The sequence below is a fragment of the Nylanderia fulva genome, unplaced genomic scaffold (genome assembly GCF_048542155.1).
Source record: "Nylanderia fulva isolate GAGA-0341 unplaced genomic scaffold, ASM4854215v1 Scaffold65, whole genome shotgun sequence".
Classification (NCBI taxonomy): Eukaryota; Metazoa; Arthropoda; class Insecta; order Hymenoptera; family Formicidae; genus Nylanderia; species Nylanderia fulva.
Genome location: NW_028190753.1, coordinates 264964 through 283277, shown reverse-complemented (window position 1 = coordinate 283277; position 18314 = coordinate 264964). Strand labels below are relative to the sequence as shown.

The window sequence follows — 18314 nt, the reverse complement described above, 5'->3', positions numbered from 1 at the left end:
ATCAAGAGATAAGTACATGAGTAAAAACATCTCAAATCAAACTTTTGCGATAGGCATTACAAAAAATATTGTATGTGGCATGTGCGGAGGGCAACGAATACATCGCGCGTAAAGTTGCCGCGTTCGCCTTAGCGTATGATGCATTCACACTCGTACTCGTGTGAATGCATCATACGCCTTCAGCTCATGCGGCAACTTCACCCGCGATGTAATTTGTTATTTTCCGCACTTGCCACATAAGACACTATTATTTATTATGTATTGATATTATTTTGATTATGAAATATACATATGTATATATTGATATATTTATGACATTTTATTACACTGGAATACTTACCATAACTTTGTAATATCAGAACATTTGGTAAGGTACGTCTCAGTTTTTCGTGTACTTGTGGCTGAAGTATCGCACCTGAATTTATTATGACTTCCAAAGATGACAATGGATAGTTTCTTATATAATCCGCTTTAAGAAATCGATTAAGCATGCTTACGGTTATATAAAGTATCTCTACCTGAATAGCAACAAGAATCAAGTTAGAAAAAAATTCATTTGTCAGTAATGTCCAGATATATATATATATATATATATATATATATATATATATATACTATATATATATATATATATATATAAATGTTATACAATCAATATTTCTTAGATATTAATTATAACAGTATATGCAAGATATTTTAATATTTTCCAAAAACAATTCATATATATATTTATTTATAAAATAAAAGAAAGCATAAACTTTTTGCAATGCTTGTCGCGAAAGTTCGATTTTCGATTGCAGTGTAGTGTGCGGAAAATGGCTTATTTCTGAACTATAATTCAATGTATGCCTTACTTTACCACCACTAGTCCAAGGAAGACAGAAAAGTCAAAATGGCGTCAATTTGACGCCATATTGACTAAATTTATGTCATTTTTTGGTGAATATGACGTCAAATTTAGTCAATATGACGTCAAATTGACTTTCCTGTTCTCCATGGGGTGCGAGAAAAGCACCTTTATGATTTACTTTACCGCACTAGTGCAGTAATATGCGAGTTACTTTACCGCACTAGTGCGTAAAAAAACCTTCTTTCTTAATGGTTAAGTGGGGAGCACACACTTTGCACACACTTGATTGGTCTATAAACGTATGCATAAGAAATTTAACCAATCGGATTTTTTAAGCATGTTCAATCAATCAAATTTCTTAAGCAGGAAGCACACACTTTTGCATAAGCGCATAAGCATATGCATAAGAAATTCGATTGGTTGAATTTCTTATGCATACGTTTATAGACCGATCAAGATTTTTATGCTTACGCTTAAGTGTTTATGCAAAAGTATGTGCTCCCCGCTTTATGCATATGCTTATGCGCTTATGCAAAAGTGTATGCTCCCCGCTTTAATTGGTTGATAGTTTTTGTTTTATCATTTCTCGACTGATATAACAAACTTGAACGTAACAAAATTCACGTGAAACAAAACGTCAATTTGTTATAACCTTCATTATTCAAGAAGGATAAAATGGATAAACGTTTTTTTTTTCAAGTGTCCAAGACTGTCCACGCTGCTACAACTTATAGAAGCAGCTGAATCTGTCACAAAGACTTTATTAAAAAATCTAGAGATAAATATATGAGTAATTGATTACTTTCTTTATTTTGTATTATGAAAGTGTTGAGGTAAGATTATTAAAAAATGAATATTTTACAAAACAGTTCTCGTACGATTATATCAAATTAAAATATAAAATCTGTATAAACTATATACCATAAACTACTGACTTTTGTTTAACCTATTACTACCCTTTTTGTGACATTTTTTTCATATTTTTTATTGCATGATAGCTTACGCAATAAAATAGATTAATTTTCACTACATAAACTTTTTTTAAACTATCCAAAACGTCTAAAAAATTGTTCGAATCTTTACACTAAACATCCTGAATATCTATAATTTACATATCATCGCAATTTTCTCCGTTAACTCCATTACGATTCTCACCTCGTATTTTTTGATTAGTTTACACGTCATCTCTTCCTCGAATTCTGGGTAAATGATCACTTTGACGCCTTGTACAATCGATTTTAGGTTCATCACTATTCCGCCGATAAAATGGAGTGATATAAACCACAACCAAACCGTATTGGTCACATTCATGATTCTATTCTCGCTGGTGATTAAGAGAGCGTAATTGGACAGTTCGACGCCTTTCGGCATTCCAGTGGAGCCTGAGGTATGTATAATGCATACTGTTTGCTTGATGTTATCAGGATCGAAAAATTGAAAATTTGCTGCTTCCGCATCGCTGTACATGCTTAAAATGTCAGAAAATGCAATTGCGTCTGGATGATCGCCAAAAACCACAATATTGGGATTGAAGCAGTTCTCTTTTGTCGCTTTTAAAATAACGTTCACGACTTTTTCGTTACAGAAAATCACTTTCGGAGTAGTCAGTTGCATGAAATGCAATGCTGTTTCTAATGACAAATAGCACATAAGTATTAGAGCATAAGAGGAAAAATATCGGACTTCGAATCTAACATTCTGCTATCACTAACATAAGTAAGAAATCTTCCCATTTCGCAAATGTTGAATTTGATAATCTTCTGACTATGTTGTAATTTAGGTCAAAATAAGAGACATAAAACAAATAATAAGTATAAAAATTCTAAATAACATAAATACTACATATGTATTTATATATATTACTCATATACTTATAATTAAAATATATAAATAAATAAACAAAATTTAATTAATATAAAATTGATAAAATTATATTTGCGCATGCACTATCATTGAAGTTTTATTTTTTCTGATCTTCAATCGAACATAAAGCAATGTTTTTAATTGCATAGTAGCAGAACTTACGCAGGTCCATACTATCATCCCACGGATTAAAGATAGCATTGATATAAATTGCTGCCAAGCAGGGCACAATAGAATTGAGATGACTATGTGTACACACACTGACAACATCACCGGGTTTGATTCCTTGTTTTCGTAGCCACAACGCGCACCTTACAACTTTGTCTTGTAATTCCGTATACGTAACTACTTTCTCAGTGCATGCATCTAACTATAAAATAATTGCTATTATACATATTATAATACATTTCAAAAAACATTTTGCGCGCAAATACCTAGTTATTGCATACAAAAGCGGCTCATACTGCGCAAGCAAAACCTTAGTGCATCGTCATAGTGATAGCAAATGCTAGCATACTTTGCGCGCAATTTTATCTTGTTATAAGCATGCAATCAGGTGGAAGTATACAAGGTGAATCATTGTGCACGGGTAATTTCTTTCAACCAATAAACGTCGTGCTTTTTTGTTTTAAGCACGGCTCTTATTGGTCGGATTGTCCTAGGCTACTGCGCATCCACAGGAATAGTTCACCTTGTATACACCATGCATGCAAAATGAGCACATTCAACAAGCATATTGTTGTCATTATCACATCACTGACGTTTTTGGCAATTTGATATCCATTTGCACGTGATTTGCTGGGGTATCAAATAATATAATATATAAGCTAACCATTTACGTGCAATATGTACGACTTAGCATATCTCACATGCAAAACTCAGATAAATCTCGTACACAGTTTATATGCATAAAACGCGCAAATTTTGCACGCAAAAATTGTTAAGTAATAAAAAAATATCATATTTTATCAAATTGACTTTTAAACAATTTTTTGAGTAAATGTTTATTTTTATATAGACCGCACAAATCTATTTAACCCTGACATATGTTGTCAAGGTCATCCCCTTTAGTGGCCTTTAGAAGGTTTTAACCATTGCTCAATTTTTATTTAAAAGAGTGATGGTAAAAAGATCTGTTTTTTCGCCCATTTTATAGAGTCGAATTTTGGGACCTCAAATTTCAAATTTTTTTTAATGTCAAATAATATATGTTGAGACATTAATTCCAATAAAATTTTAAGATGAGTATAGGCACGGTTTTGAAGATATAAAGAAATGAAAGTGGTAATTTCTCATTCCTGACTAGAAATTATCACTTTCACCCCTTGTATCTCCGGAACCGTGTCTATGCTCATCTTGAAATTTTACTGACAATAAGATTAATGTTTCATCTAATAGTACTATTTGCCATGAAAAAAAGTTTGAAATTCGAGGTCCCAAAAATGGGCGAAATTTGCCAACATTTTATTAAAGAATGTAAATAGTAATAAGTCGAAAGCATGGGTATAAGAAACTATAAATAGAAAATTTCACTTGAGTTTGCAATTTTTCACGTAAAGTGAGGTTTAACACCTTTATATTTGCAAGACCTAAAGTTGCAAATACCAATTGAATATTCCAAATATAGATCTCGTTTGGCATTGAAAGTACCGGATGATGAGAGTGGACCTCACTATGTCTGAAAAGTTGTGAACTTATGTTAAATTTTATATGTATAAACTTTATTTGACCATGCCTTCGCCTTGGTAATAAATGTAAATGTAAAATTAATAATAGTAAATAAATAAAATAAAGAAATTAATTATATAAAATGTACATATAGTGTATAAGAACTACAGATAATTAATGAAAAATTTTTAGTTAATAATTGTTTAATAAACAATTAGCGATGGCTAAAACTTTTTCCTTATTACTCAGGACAACATATGTCAATGTCAAGGCGATTAAAATGGTTTGTGTAAAGGTAAATATTTATCCTTTTTGAATATTTAGGAACTAATCCACGATGACAGGGCCTAGTGTGCTCATATTCCAACGAGAATAAAGTTACATAAAAATAAAAAAAAATTATATAAAAACTAAAATTGCAATTAAACTTTAAGCAAATGTAACAAAATTTAATTTATCTATTGGTTTTTCTCAGTTGCATACATGAGAATTTTTGCTTTACTATAATACAATATATCTATTTTATGTATTATATAAACTTGATAGATCTGAGAATAATAATATATATCAAATCTAACACTTTCATCATTGAGTTTCTAATAAATTTTATACAATTTTAAATATATTTTTTTTTGTTTTATGACTTACTTTTATAATTTGATTATGTATTCATAAAAAAATTAAAAAGTTCTCTTTGCTAAAATGTTTTACATTGATGTTACGAGTAAAGTTTGACTTACATGTGCAATTTGATTTCCATTGTTCTTCATTTTAACCCATATTAATTCTGCAAGACTGTTATACTTATTGTTAGTTACATAAGGCGACATTTTTTCTTTATAAATATTATTTTGCATAGTAAAATCCTAAAATTGATGAATAAATTTGTTACTTTAAATAACAACTATAATTTTGCGTATCACAATAAAGTTGCAATTGTGTCTTTAATTTGTATATGTTATACGTCCTATTAACGGTCTCACGTGCTATTTAAACGTTATATAAAAAATTATATAAAAATTATATAAAAAAAATTATTTATAATATTTTTGCGCAACTGTTTTTGTACTTACTCTCAAATTATTTGTAGCCATCTCTCCGAAGATATACAAATTTTATGTCCCAAATATAAAGTGAAAAATATGATTATAAACCGACGTAGTAATTAGGTGATATACAAAATCACAAATAATTGTATTCAATTGTTCTACAAACAATTTGTCCTATTTAATCGTTCTATTTTATCGTCTTATTTTACTTAACTAAAAAAAACTGATTATTAATGTGGTATAAATATATAAGGTAGATAGTTTTTAAAGTAAAATTATGTTATTGATCACATATTTAAGTATATATTTTAAAAATATAGCTGGGAAAAGAGTATGCCAAATAGTAGCGTTTGTTAATTCGAATCTCTACTGTGTTTCTTAAACACAGTTTAAATATTTTAATATATTAACGCTGTTGTATTAGTTTTGTTTTTTAAGGCTTCTATTGATGAGTGACGTTAATAAGTTTATTTTGTGTTATTTTCATGTATTGTGTTCGGCACTCAGTGCTTAAATTATAATATTGAAAAAGATAAACAATTACTTATTATTATAGTATATTAGCTAACAAGTGCGGGGGATCGTAAATCGGCCGAGAGTGCGGAAGTTTGGCGCACGAGACAAAGCCAAGTGTGACAATTTGCACGATCTGCACATGTTGGCTACGTTATTTTGTGTGACCGGTGCGTGGAAAAGAAGCCCTTTCTAAAATCCCATCATGTGCGTAAAGGGCGACTTTTTGTTCGCCGGTTGCACAAAAGTATTTTTTCATTTTATTTAATACTGCATATGAAAACATTGCAAAATAGGCAAAATATCAATGCTAAATTAATACCTAATCAAAACATCACATACCAATGCTCAAGCTCGTATGACAATAAAAACAATGATAAATTATTAAATTAAGGCCATGTGTAACGAGCAATACGATATTATTTTATTATTGAGAAGAAAATTCTTAATTTGAAATAATAATTATACAAACGTTTCGAGCTCTACTTGCTCCTCTTCAGTGCGCAAAAAAATAGTGATAATAAATAACGATAATAAATAAATACATAAAATTCTAATAAAAAATCCGCAATACATAGTCAATATAAGTTATATAGTTGAGTCATAGTTAAAACGCAAAATATATTTACAATGAATTGAGACCATTAAAATAGTTCAACAAAGTAAGAACCCAATTAGAAGCAGAATGATTCGTCCGGTTATTCATAAAATACTGTCTACAACAAATATTGTCTACAAAATTAATTGTAAGGATTGTGAAGCTTCGTATGTTGGGCAAACCAAAAGAAAATTACGCACTAGACTAAAAGAGCATATGAATAATATTAAATTTGATTCCTCCAAGCATTCTGTGGTCTCTGAACATATTATGGATAAAAAACATGCTTTTGATTGGGATAACGTTAAAATACTTGATATTGAATCTAATTATTATAAAAGACTTATCTCGGAAATGATACACATCAAGGAACAAAGGCATGGTATAAATAATAACACAGACACCGAATTGCTTAACAACGCGTATTTCGACATTCTAGAAGAAATATCGAATTTTTAGACTTATGTAAATGTTTATTTTGTGAGATCTGACACCTATTTATTCGACTTTTTAAAAGACTAGACAACAGTCAAGTACTAACAATAAGACCAACAACAATTAGAAGCATCGTCATCTCAAGTTATTCGGAACAATTTGTAAGCATAAAGGTTCAATATTTTAGTAGTTAGTTTAATTTATAATTTTTAATCTTTTTTTCACATACACATTAGTGGAATCCTATTTTACAATTGAATAAATTCTTTAAATTCAGTTAACAAATATCAAATAATTTGGAGAGGATGAACATAATCATTGCCAGATCAAGGGACTTTCGTCAAATAACGATAAGTGGTTCATTTGGAGTAATGTATAAGTGTCACTCCAAGTTTTTATTAATAATTCTAATATATTTTATGAATAACCGGACGAATCATTCTGCTTCTAATTGGGTTCTTACTTTGTTGAACTATTTTAATGGTCTCAATTCATTGTAAATATATTTTGCGTTTTAACTATGACTCAACTATATAACTTATATTGACTATGTATTGCGGATTTTTTATTAGAATTTTATGTATTTATTTATTATCGTTATTTATTATCACTATTTTTTTGCGCACTGAAGAGGAGCAAGTAGAGCTCGAAACGTTTGTATAATTATTATTTCAAATTAAGAATTTTCTTCTCAATAATAAAATAATATCGTATTGCTCGTTACACATGGCCTTAATTTAATAATTTATCATAGGCAAAATATGTTTTAAGATTATTTATTTATTTACTTTGAGAAAAAGCAATGAAATTTTAATTAAATGTACCATTAATTTTTTTTCTAGCATATCGTACTAGTACGATTTACTAAATTTATATTTTTACTTAGGCATTAGCTTTTTTTATTATATTAATATGAACAATCAAAGAAACTGTCATAAAAATTATTTTGCAATTGGAAAAGCGCTATAATTATACACCTCTATATAGATTTGCAATTTTAATTTTTCACTGGTGCGGGTGTACTTAGCGCATTTTTAATATTTTTTGAGAAGATCAGTATTTATTATATTGACAAAATATTTATATTTTTGTAATACAAAAAATATTTTTAACTAATTTTTTGAAAATATGTTATTAATAAACGTGACATTTTTATAGGTATATATATTTTATTGTAAACTGAGTACTTTTGTAGAATATAAGGCTTTATTTTTGTTACAATTTACTAATTTTATTGTTAGAGGTATAATTTAAAACTCATGGGTGCAATTTCGCTAACTTGTATTGTAAACCGTACAACTTACTACTATTTTTCAATTTCTAATTTGCAATATAAAATAATGATCAATTGTGTTTATGTTTAACGTATATTGTTAACAAAGAAATATAGTTTCAAATGAATAAAAAAAAAGTATGTTAGAAAAGTACCAAATTTGGCCCCCAAAAATGTAAATAAAACGAAGTGTTTTTTGTATTTTTTGACCTTCTTAATACGATAAAACTATAAAAATATTTATGGGGTTTAAGGAATACTTTGAAAATTGACCAACAATATGTATTTATTAAAATTTTCATGATGCATGTAGCCAATAATTGAGATTTAATATGCAATAAATGGCTGTTTTGCTATATTTAAGATTTTTTTTACAAAAAAAGTTAACGTTATCTGGAAATTCTAATCAGGTGTCAGGTGTCATGTATTTTTCATGCCCAATAAAATGTATTATTCTTATTTCAATATATTACTTTTCATAATTATGTTATAAAAAGTTAAATCTGAGGATTACTCATATAGAGATGGTGCTTTATATAAGGAGTTATTCCTAGTTTTAATTTTTCAGACCTATGACTAAAAAGTAAAATATCGAAATAAAAAATACTGCTAGTAAAAATTGGCTTGCATTTTTTTAACATCAAAAATATATAAAAAATGTCTTCTTCTGTTTAAAATAATGAAAAAATATTTTTTGTAAACTAATATTTTTATTATTATTATTAATTATTATTAGATTGTTTTGGCTTTATAAAATGCACTTCTTTTTCACTCTTCTTTAAAAAAAAGTACATGGATATGTTCTGTGATAGTTTCATCCGAATTTCTATAAACATATGTTGTTGCTCAATTTTGAAGGTGTTCCCTAAACCCCACGATATTTTTTATAGTTTTATCATATACAAGAAATCAAAATCTACAAAAAACATTATTCCTTTTACTTACATATTTGGGGGCCAAAGTTGGTACTTTTTAACAACCTTCTTTGTCATTTCGCAAATAGTTTTATTGCAATTTTATTTTTATCTTAAAGGATACGCTTTAGCATACTTTTTCTTACTTTTAAAATTTGGTACCACGTATTTTATAGATCCTGTAGATATTTTGTCATATGAAAATTAAAATGTGTATTTACGTGTCAAAAATATCTAAAATAAAATCAAATACTTACAATAATCATATTACACAAAATAATATAATAATATGAAATACCGAAACGTGGAAAAAATATCACGAATTATTAACAATATTCTTACTAATGGCTTTAGAAGATTGAACTTTATATGTACGATAATAATTCATTTATTTATAAGATAATGTTAATTTTTTACTTCTTTAATTACTCATACGCAAAAGAAAGAACTTATTTATTATCAGTAATGTTATAACATGTATGCTAAAATATTGCCCCCACTAGTTCGACTAATGGCTTTGCAAATATATATAACAATATCTGCACACACACACACACACACACACACACACACACACACATACGCGCGCGCGCTCGCACGCACATCCACACGACCATGCACATGCACACACCCATGTACACGCACGCAACGCACATGCACACACGCGCGCGCGCACACACACACTTCTACTTAAAAATTATTTTCATGACTTTGAAGTCATGATAAATAGAAGCATATATTGCCCCTATTGCGAAATTATGACAAATGGAAATATATTCCTCCTATTTTTATTTGCGCGTGATAAGATAAACACGTATCGGTCAAAAAATAACTGGAATTACGATATAACAATATGAGTTTCTTTTTAAACGCGTGAATCACGGAAAAAATAAAAGTGATTAGAAAAAAAAATTACTGTATATTCTGACATTTTTTATGTCCAGCAGCAAACGCGTTTACAAAATTACATATTTGTTAATATACATATTATATATTGCAAATAACAATAATTTTTTCCTGCATTTTATAACTTTAATTAATAAAATAATCTTTATTTATCATATATTTAGAAAATAAAGGCTCGCATAAAGCTATGTTTTCGAATTGACATAGCTTTCTCCATTGAATTATTTGCGAGATCACACCATATGTTCTCGATCGCATTGTTTATATTATGTTTTAATGTTAGGTTTCTTTATTGAATTGTTTAGACTTTGTATTGATAAAGACCTTAGTTAGGTCGAAACGTCTACAAATGATATTAATAATAAAGATGTGTTTTTTTATTAACAACTAATTTTGTGCTTGTCAGTTGGCCTAGTAATTTCCATTTTCTTTAATAAAAGATTGTTTCAATATTTATTATTATTTATTTTTATAATTACATATAGGTATACAATATAATTTTTAGAAAAATCAAATAATCGACAAAACTAGCGAAAATCAATTTATTAATCTTCACGACATTTCGACCATGTGATTGTAGTCCTTATCAAGTGTACAATACTACAAAAAATAAATTTTTAAAAATATTAAAGAAACAAAAATAAAATAAAAGTATAACAACTGCTCAAATGACCGCATATAATAATGTGCAAGTGCAGAACCGACATTCTAGTATAATAATATTACTTACAATCAAGTCATAACAAAAGTTCACAAATGATTGTCGAATTAAAATATTATATATCTTCATGACACCTATCAGAAATAAAAAGATGAGAGACAGCATAAAACATGTCACGGTAATGATCGTCAACAGAATAATAAAAATATAAATATGATATTTTAAATTGGTCGATAGAGCCAAAGCGCGAAAAATTAATTCTTCGGAACTGTATCTCTTGGTTTGAGATTACTAAGTTCCATATATAAATTAATCTCGAACTTACATATGAAGAAAATAGGCAAGAAAAATATAGGTCCAAAAAGTCGCTGAAGCGGGAATCGAACCCGCGTCTTTCACTTTCCGGGCGACTGCTCTTACCAACTAAGCTATTCAGATCCTTTCAATTCTATATTTTTCATTTGCCTTTTAGTAGATGTTAGTAAATAATGCCGTAATTAGGCCAAGGCGTGAATAAAATCAGAAAGAAATATTTTCATCGGCTCTCAATATTAAGAATATAAATATGATGTTTTTTTTTCTAAATCGGCCAATAGAGCCAAAGCACAATAATAAAATTTATTAATAAAAATAAAATTTACTAAACACTAAGAAACAAAGGAGAATACTGATGTGACTATAAAATGAAGAACATAAATTGTAGTCTAGTTCTCATTTTAAAGTGTTTATCATCTGCCTGCTCAACGTAAACTGTTAAAATTTAGATACAATTATTAAAGGATAAAGTAAAAAGAAACGAATTAAACAAAAATAAATAAACAAAAACGTGTATTCGCTCGTCTATTGATTAAAGCAAAATATAGTATATAAAAAGGCCAACTAATCGAGCATTATTAGATGATATAAAACTAAGTATTTATTCTATATAAGATAATACAATACATAAACGTTTCGACCGCATGCGGTCTTCTTCAGTATAGGAAGTAAAAGTAGATGATCATTAGTGATTGTAAGTCGCAATTTTATCGCTGAATTAGTGCATGTCGTGTTAAGTCAAATTACAAAACGTTAGTATATTTTTTACGGATTGATCGCTCTTTGGGATGTTTGGCCGATCTCATAAATTTCTTCGTTAGTAAGCGAGAAATTATTGTTGTCATACCGCTGTGAGTAGTGAGATATAATAAATTAATAATGTGTCCAAATATAAAAATTAGTTAAGAGTTTAACAAGGCTCTGTAATATAAATATAAATTTAAAGTGTAAGACAGGCAATAAAAGCCAAATCGCGGATGACAGTACGTTATCCCAACGAAACTAAAATTTTTTCCGTTAGAATTAAATACCTGTGCACAAGGCACCAAATTTTACTTGGTCACGGCCAAGTCTTACACTTTAAATAAAAATTAGTCTTACGTGATCTGTGCGCTTACTTGTAATGTTTGTCGCTTCTCAACTAGAAAAATAAATAAACATATAAAAAAGTCAAAGTTGTTAATTTAAGTTTAAAATATTATCAAAAATTACATTAAAATTTTCCGTCTCTCGCTGCAAATTAATTAAGTTCCTATGTTTTCTAATAAAAATCATTTCTCCAATTTTTCTTTTTTTTAAATTACTTTCATTATGTAAAATCTTCACACAAGACCAATCGAAATCGTGATTAAAAGTGGATCTATGTTTACTGATCATCGAATGATTGCTCTCGTGCTTTTTAATGTCTGTATGATGTTCTTTTATCTGAGTTTCTAAGTAAGTAGCGTTTAGTCTGCCCAATGTAACATGAATTGCAATTATTACACAAAATCTTATGAACGACATTCGTTCTTCTGTAGGGAGGTAGTTAGTCTTTCCCTTTTCTAATTATCTTGTCAAGTCTATTCGGAACCGTGTATAAAATTACCAACCCATACTCATCCAGTATATGTTGAACACTCTCGCTTAACCCTTTGATGTAAGGCAGAACCGATTACTCTCGATGCATCAAATTCTTTTTTATTTGAAGGAATCGGCTCATGTGATGAGTGTAAATAGTTGAGTCTCTTGTTGATAATTGCATTCATCAGTTTTGGCGGATAACAATAATTATGAAGAATTTGTTTTATTAATTGAATGTTGTGTGTATGGAATTGTTTGTTCGAAATAATATAGCTCTATCCGTGAGACTAACAATAAGTATTGTACTAACTTTATATTTGTGGGGGTAACTTAAGAAAAATATATATCTACCAGAAAAAGTCGATTTCTTATACCAATTAGTTATTAAATTGTGATTCTGCCTAATGATGGTTGTGTCCAAAAAATTAATTAAGTCATTAATTTCAATTTTGTATGTAAATTGCAGACGAGGATGATAATTATTAAATTGAATTAAAATATCATTGATACAATCCCTCGGAACAATGGCAAAAATGTTATCCACATATCTGTAGTACAAAGAGATAAAAAAAGGTAAAGATTTAAGACAAGAAAACTCAGAAAAAATAGAGACTTATTAGTCACCAAGGCTGATAAAGGTCAGATCACGATAGTTTTGAACAGGCAGGATTATATAAATAACATGACTAAGTTGCTTTCGGATACTTCCATGTATAAAAAATTTGACAAAGATTTTTTGAAGAAATTAACAAATAAAGTGAATTCACTGGTGCGTTCTTGGCGAGATAACGAACTAATTGATGAGATACATCTCTTATCTTAATAATTATAATAATTATAAATAAAATAATAATAATAATATACAATAATGAGAATTTTTAGGTCGGCTCTTTTAATTTAAAACACGAAATACACCTCCTTCTTCTCGGTTACAGAGCTCAACGCAATGTTATTGCGAAATTAAGGAATCTGAGAATCTTTATCCTATATTTGGGATCTCAAGAATTCTCCTTGTACCTCTTTTACTTCCCCCGTAAAGAAATAGGCGAGAAAAATATTGGTCCGAAAGCTGGCTAAATCGGGAATCGAACCCGAGACCTTCCACTTGCCGAGCGAATGCTCTTCTAACTGAGCTATTCAGACATTTACGAAACAATTTGGGGGTGAAAACATTGAAAAAAGTATTGTTTCGCAAGTGTCTGAATAGCAGTTGGAAGAGCATTCGCCCGGCAAGCGGAAGGTCTCGGGTTCGATTCCCGATTTAGCCAACTTTCGGACCAATATTTTTCTTGCCTATTTCTTTACAGGGGTAGTAAAAGAGGTACAAGGGGAATTCTTGAGATCCCAAACATAGGATACAGATTCTCAGATTCCTTAATTTCTCAATAATAATATAATAATAATATAATAATAATATAATAATAATATAATAATAATAATAATAATATAATAATAATATAATAATAATTATTTTTTAATTATATTGTTATACAATTTTATTATATAATTTTGTATTTTTTATAATTATTTTTAGTTATAAAAAAATTATAACAATATAAATATAATTCTAATAGCGAATTCGATTGGATGCACTAGTGCGCACTGAGTAAGTGCACATATTGCACACAATTTTATAATGACATAAGTAATTAAAAAAGTAAAATAATTAATAGTAACAGCTATTATTATTATTATCATTATTTATATTGAGCAACATTAGTAATCTCTTACTATTAATTATTTTTCTTTTTTAATTATACTTATTGTGTCATTGTGAACTTGGGTGTGATAAACTTTTATATGCACTTAGTGCGCACTAGTGTATCCAATTGAATTCGTTATACGATATCGTAAATCACATTTCCAGCAAGCGCAGATATAAAATTATTGAACACAGAATAATATTTAATACAATCACATTTAGAAATTAGTATAAAATTATAATTATTATTTAATATCATATTTTTAATGATATACTCATTAAGGTATCGATTGTGTAACTTTTTCTAAAGTAAAAACGTGAGAATAAGTGAAAAATTTCTTCCAATCACACATTGATTTTATTTTAAAATTAATGCGTGATTAGCGGAAATTTTTCACTTTTCACGTTTTCACTTTAGAAAAAGTTACACAATTGATAGATCAAATCGACGTCGATTCGAACCATTTCTGACTGAATAATAATAACTAGACTTCGGATTGTATGTATAAATTGCATATTTACTTATGTATCAAATAATAATCTTTAAAGTTCGCCAGTAATAATTAATAAAAATCTTTCCTCAATGGTAAAAGACGACCAAACTGGCAATCATTTATTATAAATAATTAGTTAAATTACAACGTTTTGGCTGTTATTGCAGCCTTTTTCAAGTAGATCTGTAAACAGTTACAAAAATAATTATAATTTTAATACAAACATTTCATCGCAACAAATAATTATAAATTCATATACAAAAATATGTTACATACCAAACGTAAATGCATACTAAATTAGTACAGTAAATCAAGTTCACTGCATACCACCCACAATATTCACAATTGTTTTAATGAACAATGTAGAATTGACGGTAGTAAGCATGGAATAAATAGATGTTAACAGCTAGCAAGAATCTTAGTTACTAATTGTTAAAAAAATCGAAACAAAACTAATGTGTCTTTCGCAATCTAAAACCTCATAACAAAGTCAAATAAATAAATAGATAAGTAAAAACAATTTAAATAGCGTCAAGAACACGATCATAAATCCTACTAAAATTCTCCGTATCTTTCTGCAAATTAATGCCTTTTACTTTGTTTTTTTATATAAAACATTTCTGCAATTTCTCTTTTTCTTGTTTGTTTTTCTTGATGCAAGATAACCGAAGAATCCCAACGGAACTCATGATCGTTGCAAGTCCGATGCAAACTAACGACTGAATGCAATGTAGTGTCTTTTCTTATTTTATTTCTATGTTCTTTGATGCGCGTTTCTAAATGTCTCTTTGTCTGTCCAATATAAATAGAATCACAATTCGCACATTCTATTTTATACACGACATCGGTTCTTTTTAAGTTGTCTATCCTATCTTTTCCTTTTTTTATCAGTGTGTCTAATTTTTTTGGAACGGTATATAATATATCAACTCCATTTTTATTAACGCAACGCGTAATATTCTCGCTCAAATCTCTTATGTAAGGCAACACCATACAAGTTCGCGCATCAAATTTATTGCGGTTTAATGAGCTAAGATTACCGCCAAATTTAATCGCTCTATGTCTTTTATTAATATTTTTGCTTATAACCGTTAACGGGTAACAATTATTACAAAGAATTCCTCTGACTATATTAACGTTTTCTTCGTGAAACATAGAGTCAGCGAGTAAAATAGTCTTATCCACTAGGCTTGTGATTACACTGAGTTTATATCTCATTGGATGATTCGATAGAAAATTTATATATCGACCTGAAAACGTAGGTTTACGGAACCAATTCGTCATTAATCTACCACCAATACGTATAACATTTGTGTCCAATAAACTCAGAGAACAATTGTTTTCTAACTCAAATGTAAATTTAAGTCGAGTGTGAAAATCATTGAAAATCCTAAGCATATTCTCTATTTTTCCTTTCGGAATAATTGAAAAAATATAATCGACGTACCTAAAATAACAAGAAGGTTCGAAATCCAATTGACGCAAACAATATGATTCCAAATCGTCCATAACCATGTTGGACAAAATTGGAGACAAAGGAGACCCCATAGAAGAACCGAAAATCTGTTCGTAAAATTTACCGTCGAAAACAAAACTAGTTGAGCAAATAACAGTGTCGATTGCGTGTAAAAACTGCGCAAGGTTAAACGTAGTAAATTGTGAGATGTCCTCCCATCGGTTTTCTATTGCTATCTTATAGCGTTTTCGATTGGGAAAAAGTTAGTGCGCACCAGTGCGCACTCAGTTCACACGAACACTGGACAAGTTCCATAGGTTGCACTGAATAGTGCAGGTGAAAAAGAACACGCCGAAATTTTCAGTGTCACTTGAGTTGACTAGATTCCGGGAAGAACGAAAAAGTAACCTCGACATCTTGTGTTCAGTTAAGTAATGATTTTTATTATATGTAATTAAATATAGAAGATGATCAAGAATATCACGTATTTATCAATAATTGTACACACTTACATGCAATAAATTATTACATGCAATGGCACAAATAAAAAAATTTTAATCTAATCTTTGAGTTTTTACTAATATTTGATATTATTCATTTAGGATTGAAAACATTTTCATAATGGAAAAAATAAATGTCGCGTGCAGTTTCTGTGGAATTGTTGGATCATATAAGACTATATTGAATCATATTAATTACGATCATCCCGATCCAGAAACTAACAATTGTGAATCCCAGGCTGGATGTAGCAATGTTCAGGAATCGCAAGAAAATTTAGAAGTAGACGAGACTGATAATAGCAAAAGTAAATATTTGTTTTTTGTGGAAATTATAAACAAATAATATTTTTTACTGTGCTGCTTATGGCCAATTTCTTCACCTCTAGATAACTTTATCCGACAGATAATTTGGTGATTATTGGTAAATAAATTATAATAAACATTTATCAATGCAATAAAGGTCTAATAATATAAATATTTTAAAATTTGGCAGAATGGAGTGAAGGTGAAACGAAATTTCTTCTAGATAAATATGGTCAATACATGGTTATGATTGGTCCGATGAAACAATTTAAAACAAAGAAAACTATGTGGGAGAAAATAGCAATGGACTTAAAAAATATTTTTGGTGTGTTCAAAACATCCCTGCAATGTGAAAATCGGTATAAAACCATCATGAAACGAAAGAAGAAGGCAATCGATAACAACAAAAGTACAGGGCGGAGTAAAATGACTGTTCCTTATGAAAATGAATTATCAGGAATTGTAGGATTAGATGATAGCATAGAACCTGAGGTATAATTTTAATTTTAAATCATGTAATCAATCTTATAAATTTTTAATTATATTTTGTAATTTTAACATTATTTGTGTATAAATATAGGTTTTAATGGACGCCAAACATCTAGTTGTAAACAAGAAACGAATATTATCTAATCTTGGAAATGAAACCAAAGAAAACGTTTCTGATAAAGAGACAAATGCTAAGAAAAAGAAGATTTCTAATAAGAATCGAAGTGTCGAAGACACTTTGAAGGAAATACATGAAAAGAAAGAAGAAGGTAGAGAACAAAGACATCGAGAAAAACTTGAATTGTTTAAACAATTTTGTGAGAAATATTACGAAAAGAAAAGTGAATAATATAACATTCCAAATACTTTCAACGAATAAGTAATAATATACATTTATATATATGTAAACCCCTTCAGGGTTAGCCGAGTAAACGGCATTACTTCCAAATATTGTACCAAAGTATTTGCATTATTTCCAAATATTCTACCAAACTTTTTTTTTTTTTTTTTAAGTCAGGAAATTTGCCTAAACCAAACTTCGCCGTCCTGACCCCTGAGGGAGGGCCAGGAGGCTTCGTGGTGGATTCCCGTCCGTAGTATCCCGAAGGACTATCGGACGGGGTACCGACCTAAAACCTGACTGAAGCCCCTGGTCGTATGGGTGTTGTCCACCGCGGAACCGCTAACGCATTACATCACGGTGGACACCCGACCGGCGTCCTTTTTGGAGGACACATCCCCTGAGAGGATACTACAGGTATC

General features: G+C 29.3%; 2 protein-coding genes and 1 long non-coding RNA gene across 7 annotated transcripts in view; 2 read left to right on the top strand and 1 right to left on the bottom strand.

Moving 5' to 3' along the window:
- Nucleotides 1–9514, bottom strand: part of LOC114931315 (uncharacterized) — a 45465-nt gene extending 35951 nt beyond the window's left edge. For 2 of the 5 annotated variants that reach the window (XM_085488204.1, XM_029303290.2), the window contains exons 1-6: nucleotides 9421–9514; nucleotides 5455–5643; nucleotides 5122–5247; nucleotides 2876–3083; nucleotides 2006–2481; nucleotides 341–518 (exon numbers count right to left, since the gene is read on the bottom strand). In XM_085488204.1, coding sequence (XP_085344330.1) covers nucleotides 341–518; nucleotides 2006–2481; nucleotides 2876–3083; nucleotides 5122–5247; nucleotides 5455–5475 — 1009 coding nt within the window. In that variant the 5' untranslated portion in view covers nucleotides 5476–5643; nucleotides 9421–9514. The remainder of the gene's footprint in view (nucleotides 1–340; nucleotides 519–2005; nucleotides 2482–2875; nucleotides 3084–5121; nucleotides 5248–5454; nucleotides 5644–9420) is intronic. The other 3 variants (XM_085488203.1, XM_029303291.2, XM_085488205.1) reach the window with 3 other exon arrangements.
- Nucleotides 6832–7699, top strand: LOC146720631 (uncharacterized). Its single transcript, XR_014926000.1, has 2 exons — nucleotides 6832–7137; nucleotides 7254–7699. It is a non-coding gene; the product is annotated as an uncharacterized LOC146720631 (long non-coding RNA).
- A 7975-nt stretch (nucleotides 9515–17489) lies between the features above and the next one.
- Nucleotides 17490–17901, top strand: LOC146720630 (uncharacterized). The gene is made up of 2 exons (XM_085488186.1): nucleotides 17490–17555; nucleotides 17644–17901. Exons 1-2 carry the CDS (start codon nucleotides 17490–17492, stop codon nucleotides 17899–17901), a joined length of 324 nt encoding a protein of 107 aa, XP_085344312.1.
- The last annotated feature ends 413 nt before the right edge of the window (nucleotides 17902–18314 follow it).

What these genes read in the sequence shown, in the direction of transcription:
- LOC146720630 (XM_085488186.1), top strand. Translation starts at nt 17,490, where the DNA reads ATGACTGTTCCTTATGAAAATGAATTATCAGGAATTGTAGGATTAGAT. An exon ending in ATGATAGCATAGAACCTGAG is followed by an intron (nt 17,556 to 17,643) that starts GTATAATTTTAA and finishes GTATAAATATAG; the next exon opens with GTTTTAATGGACGCCAAACA.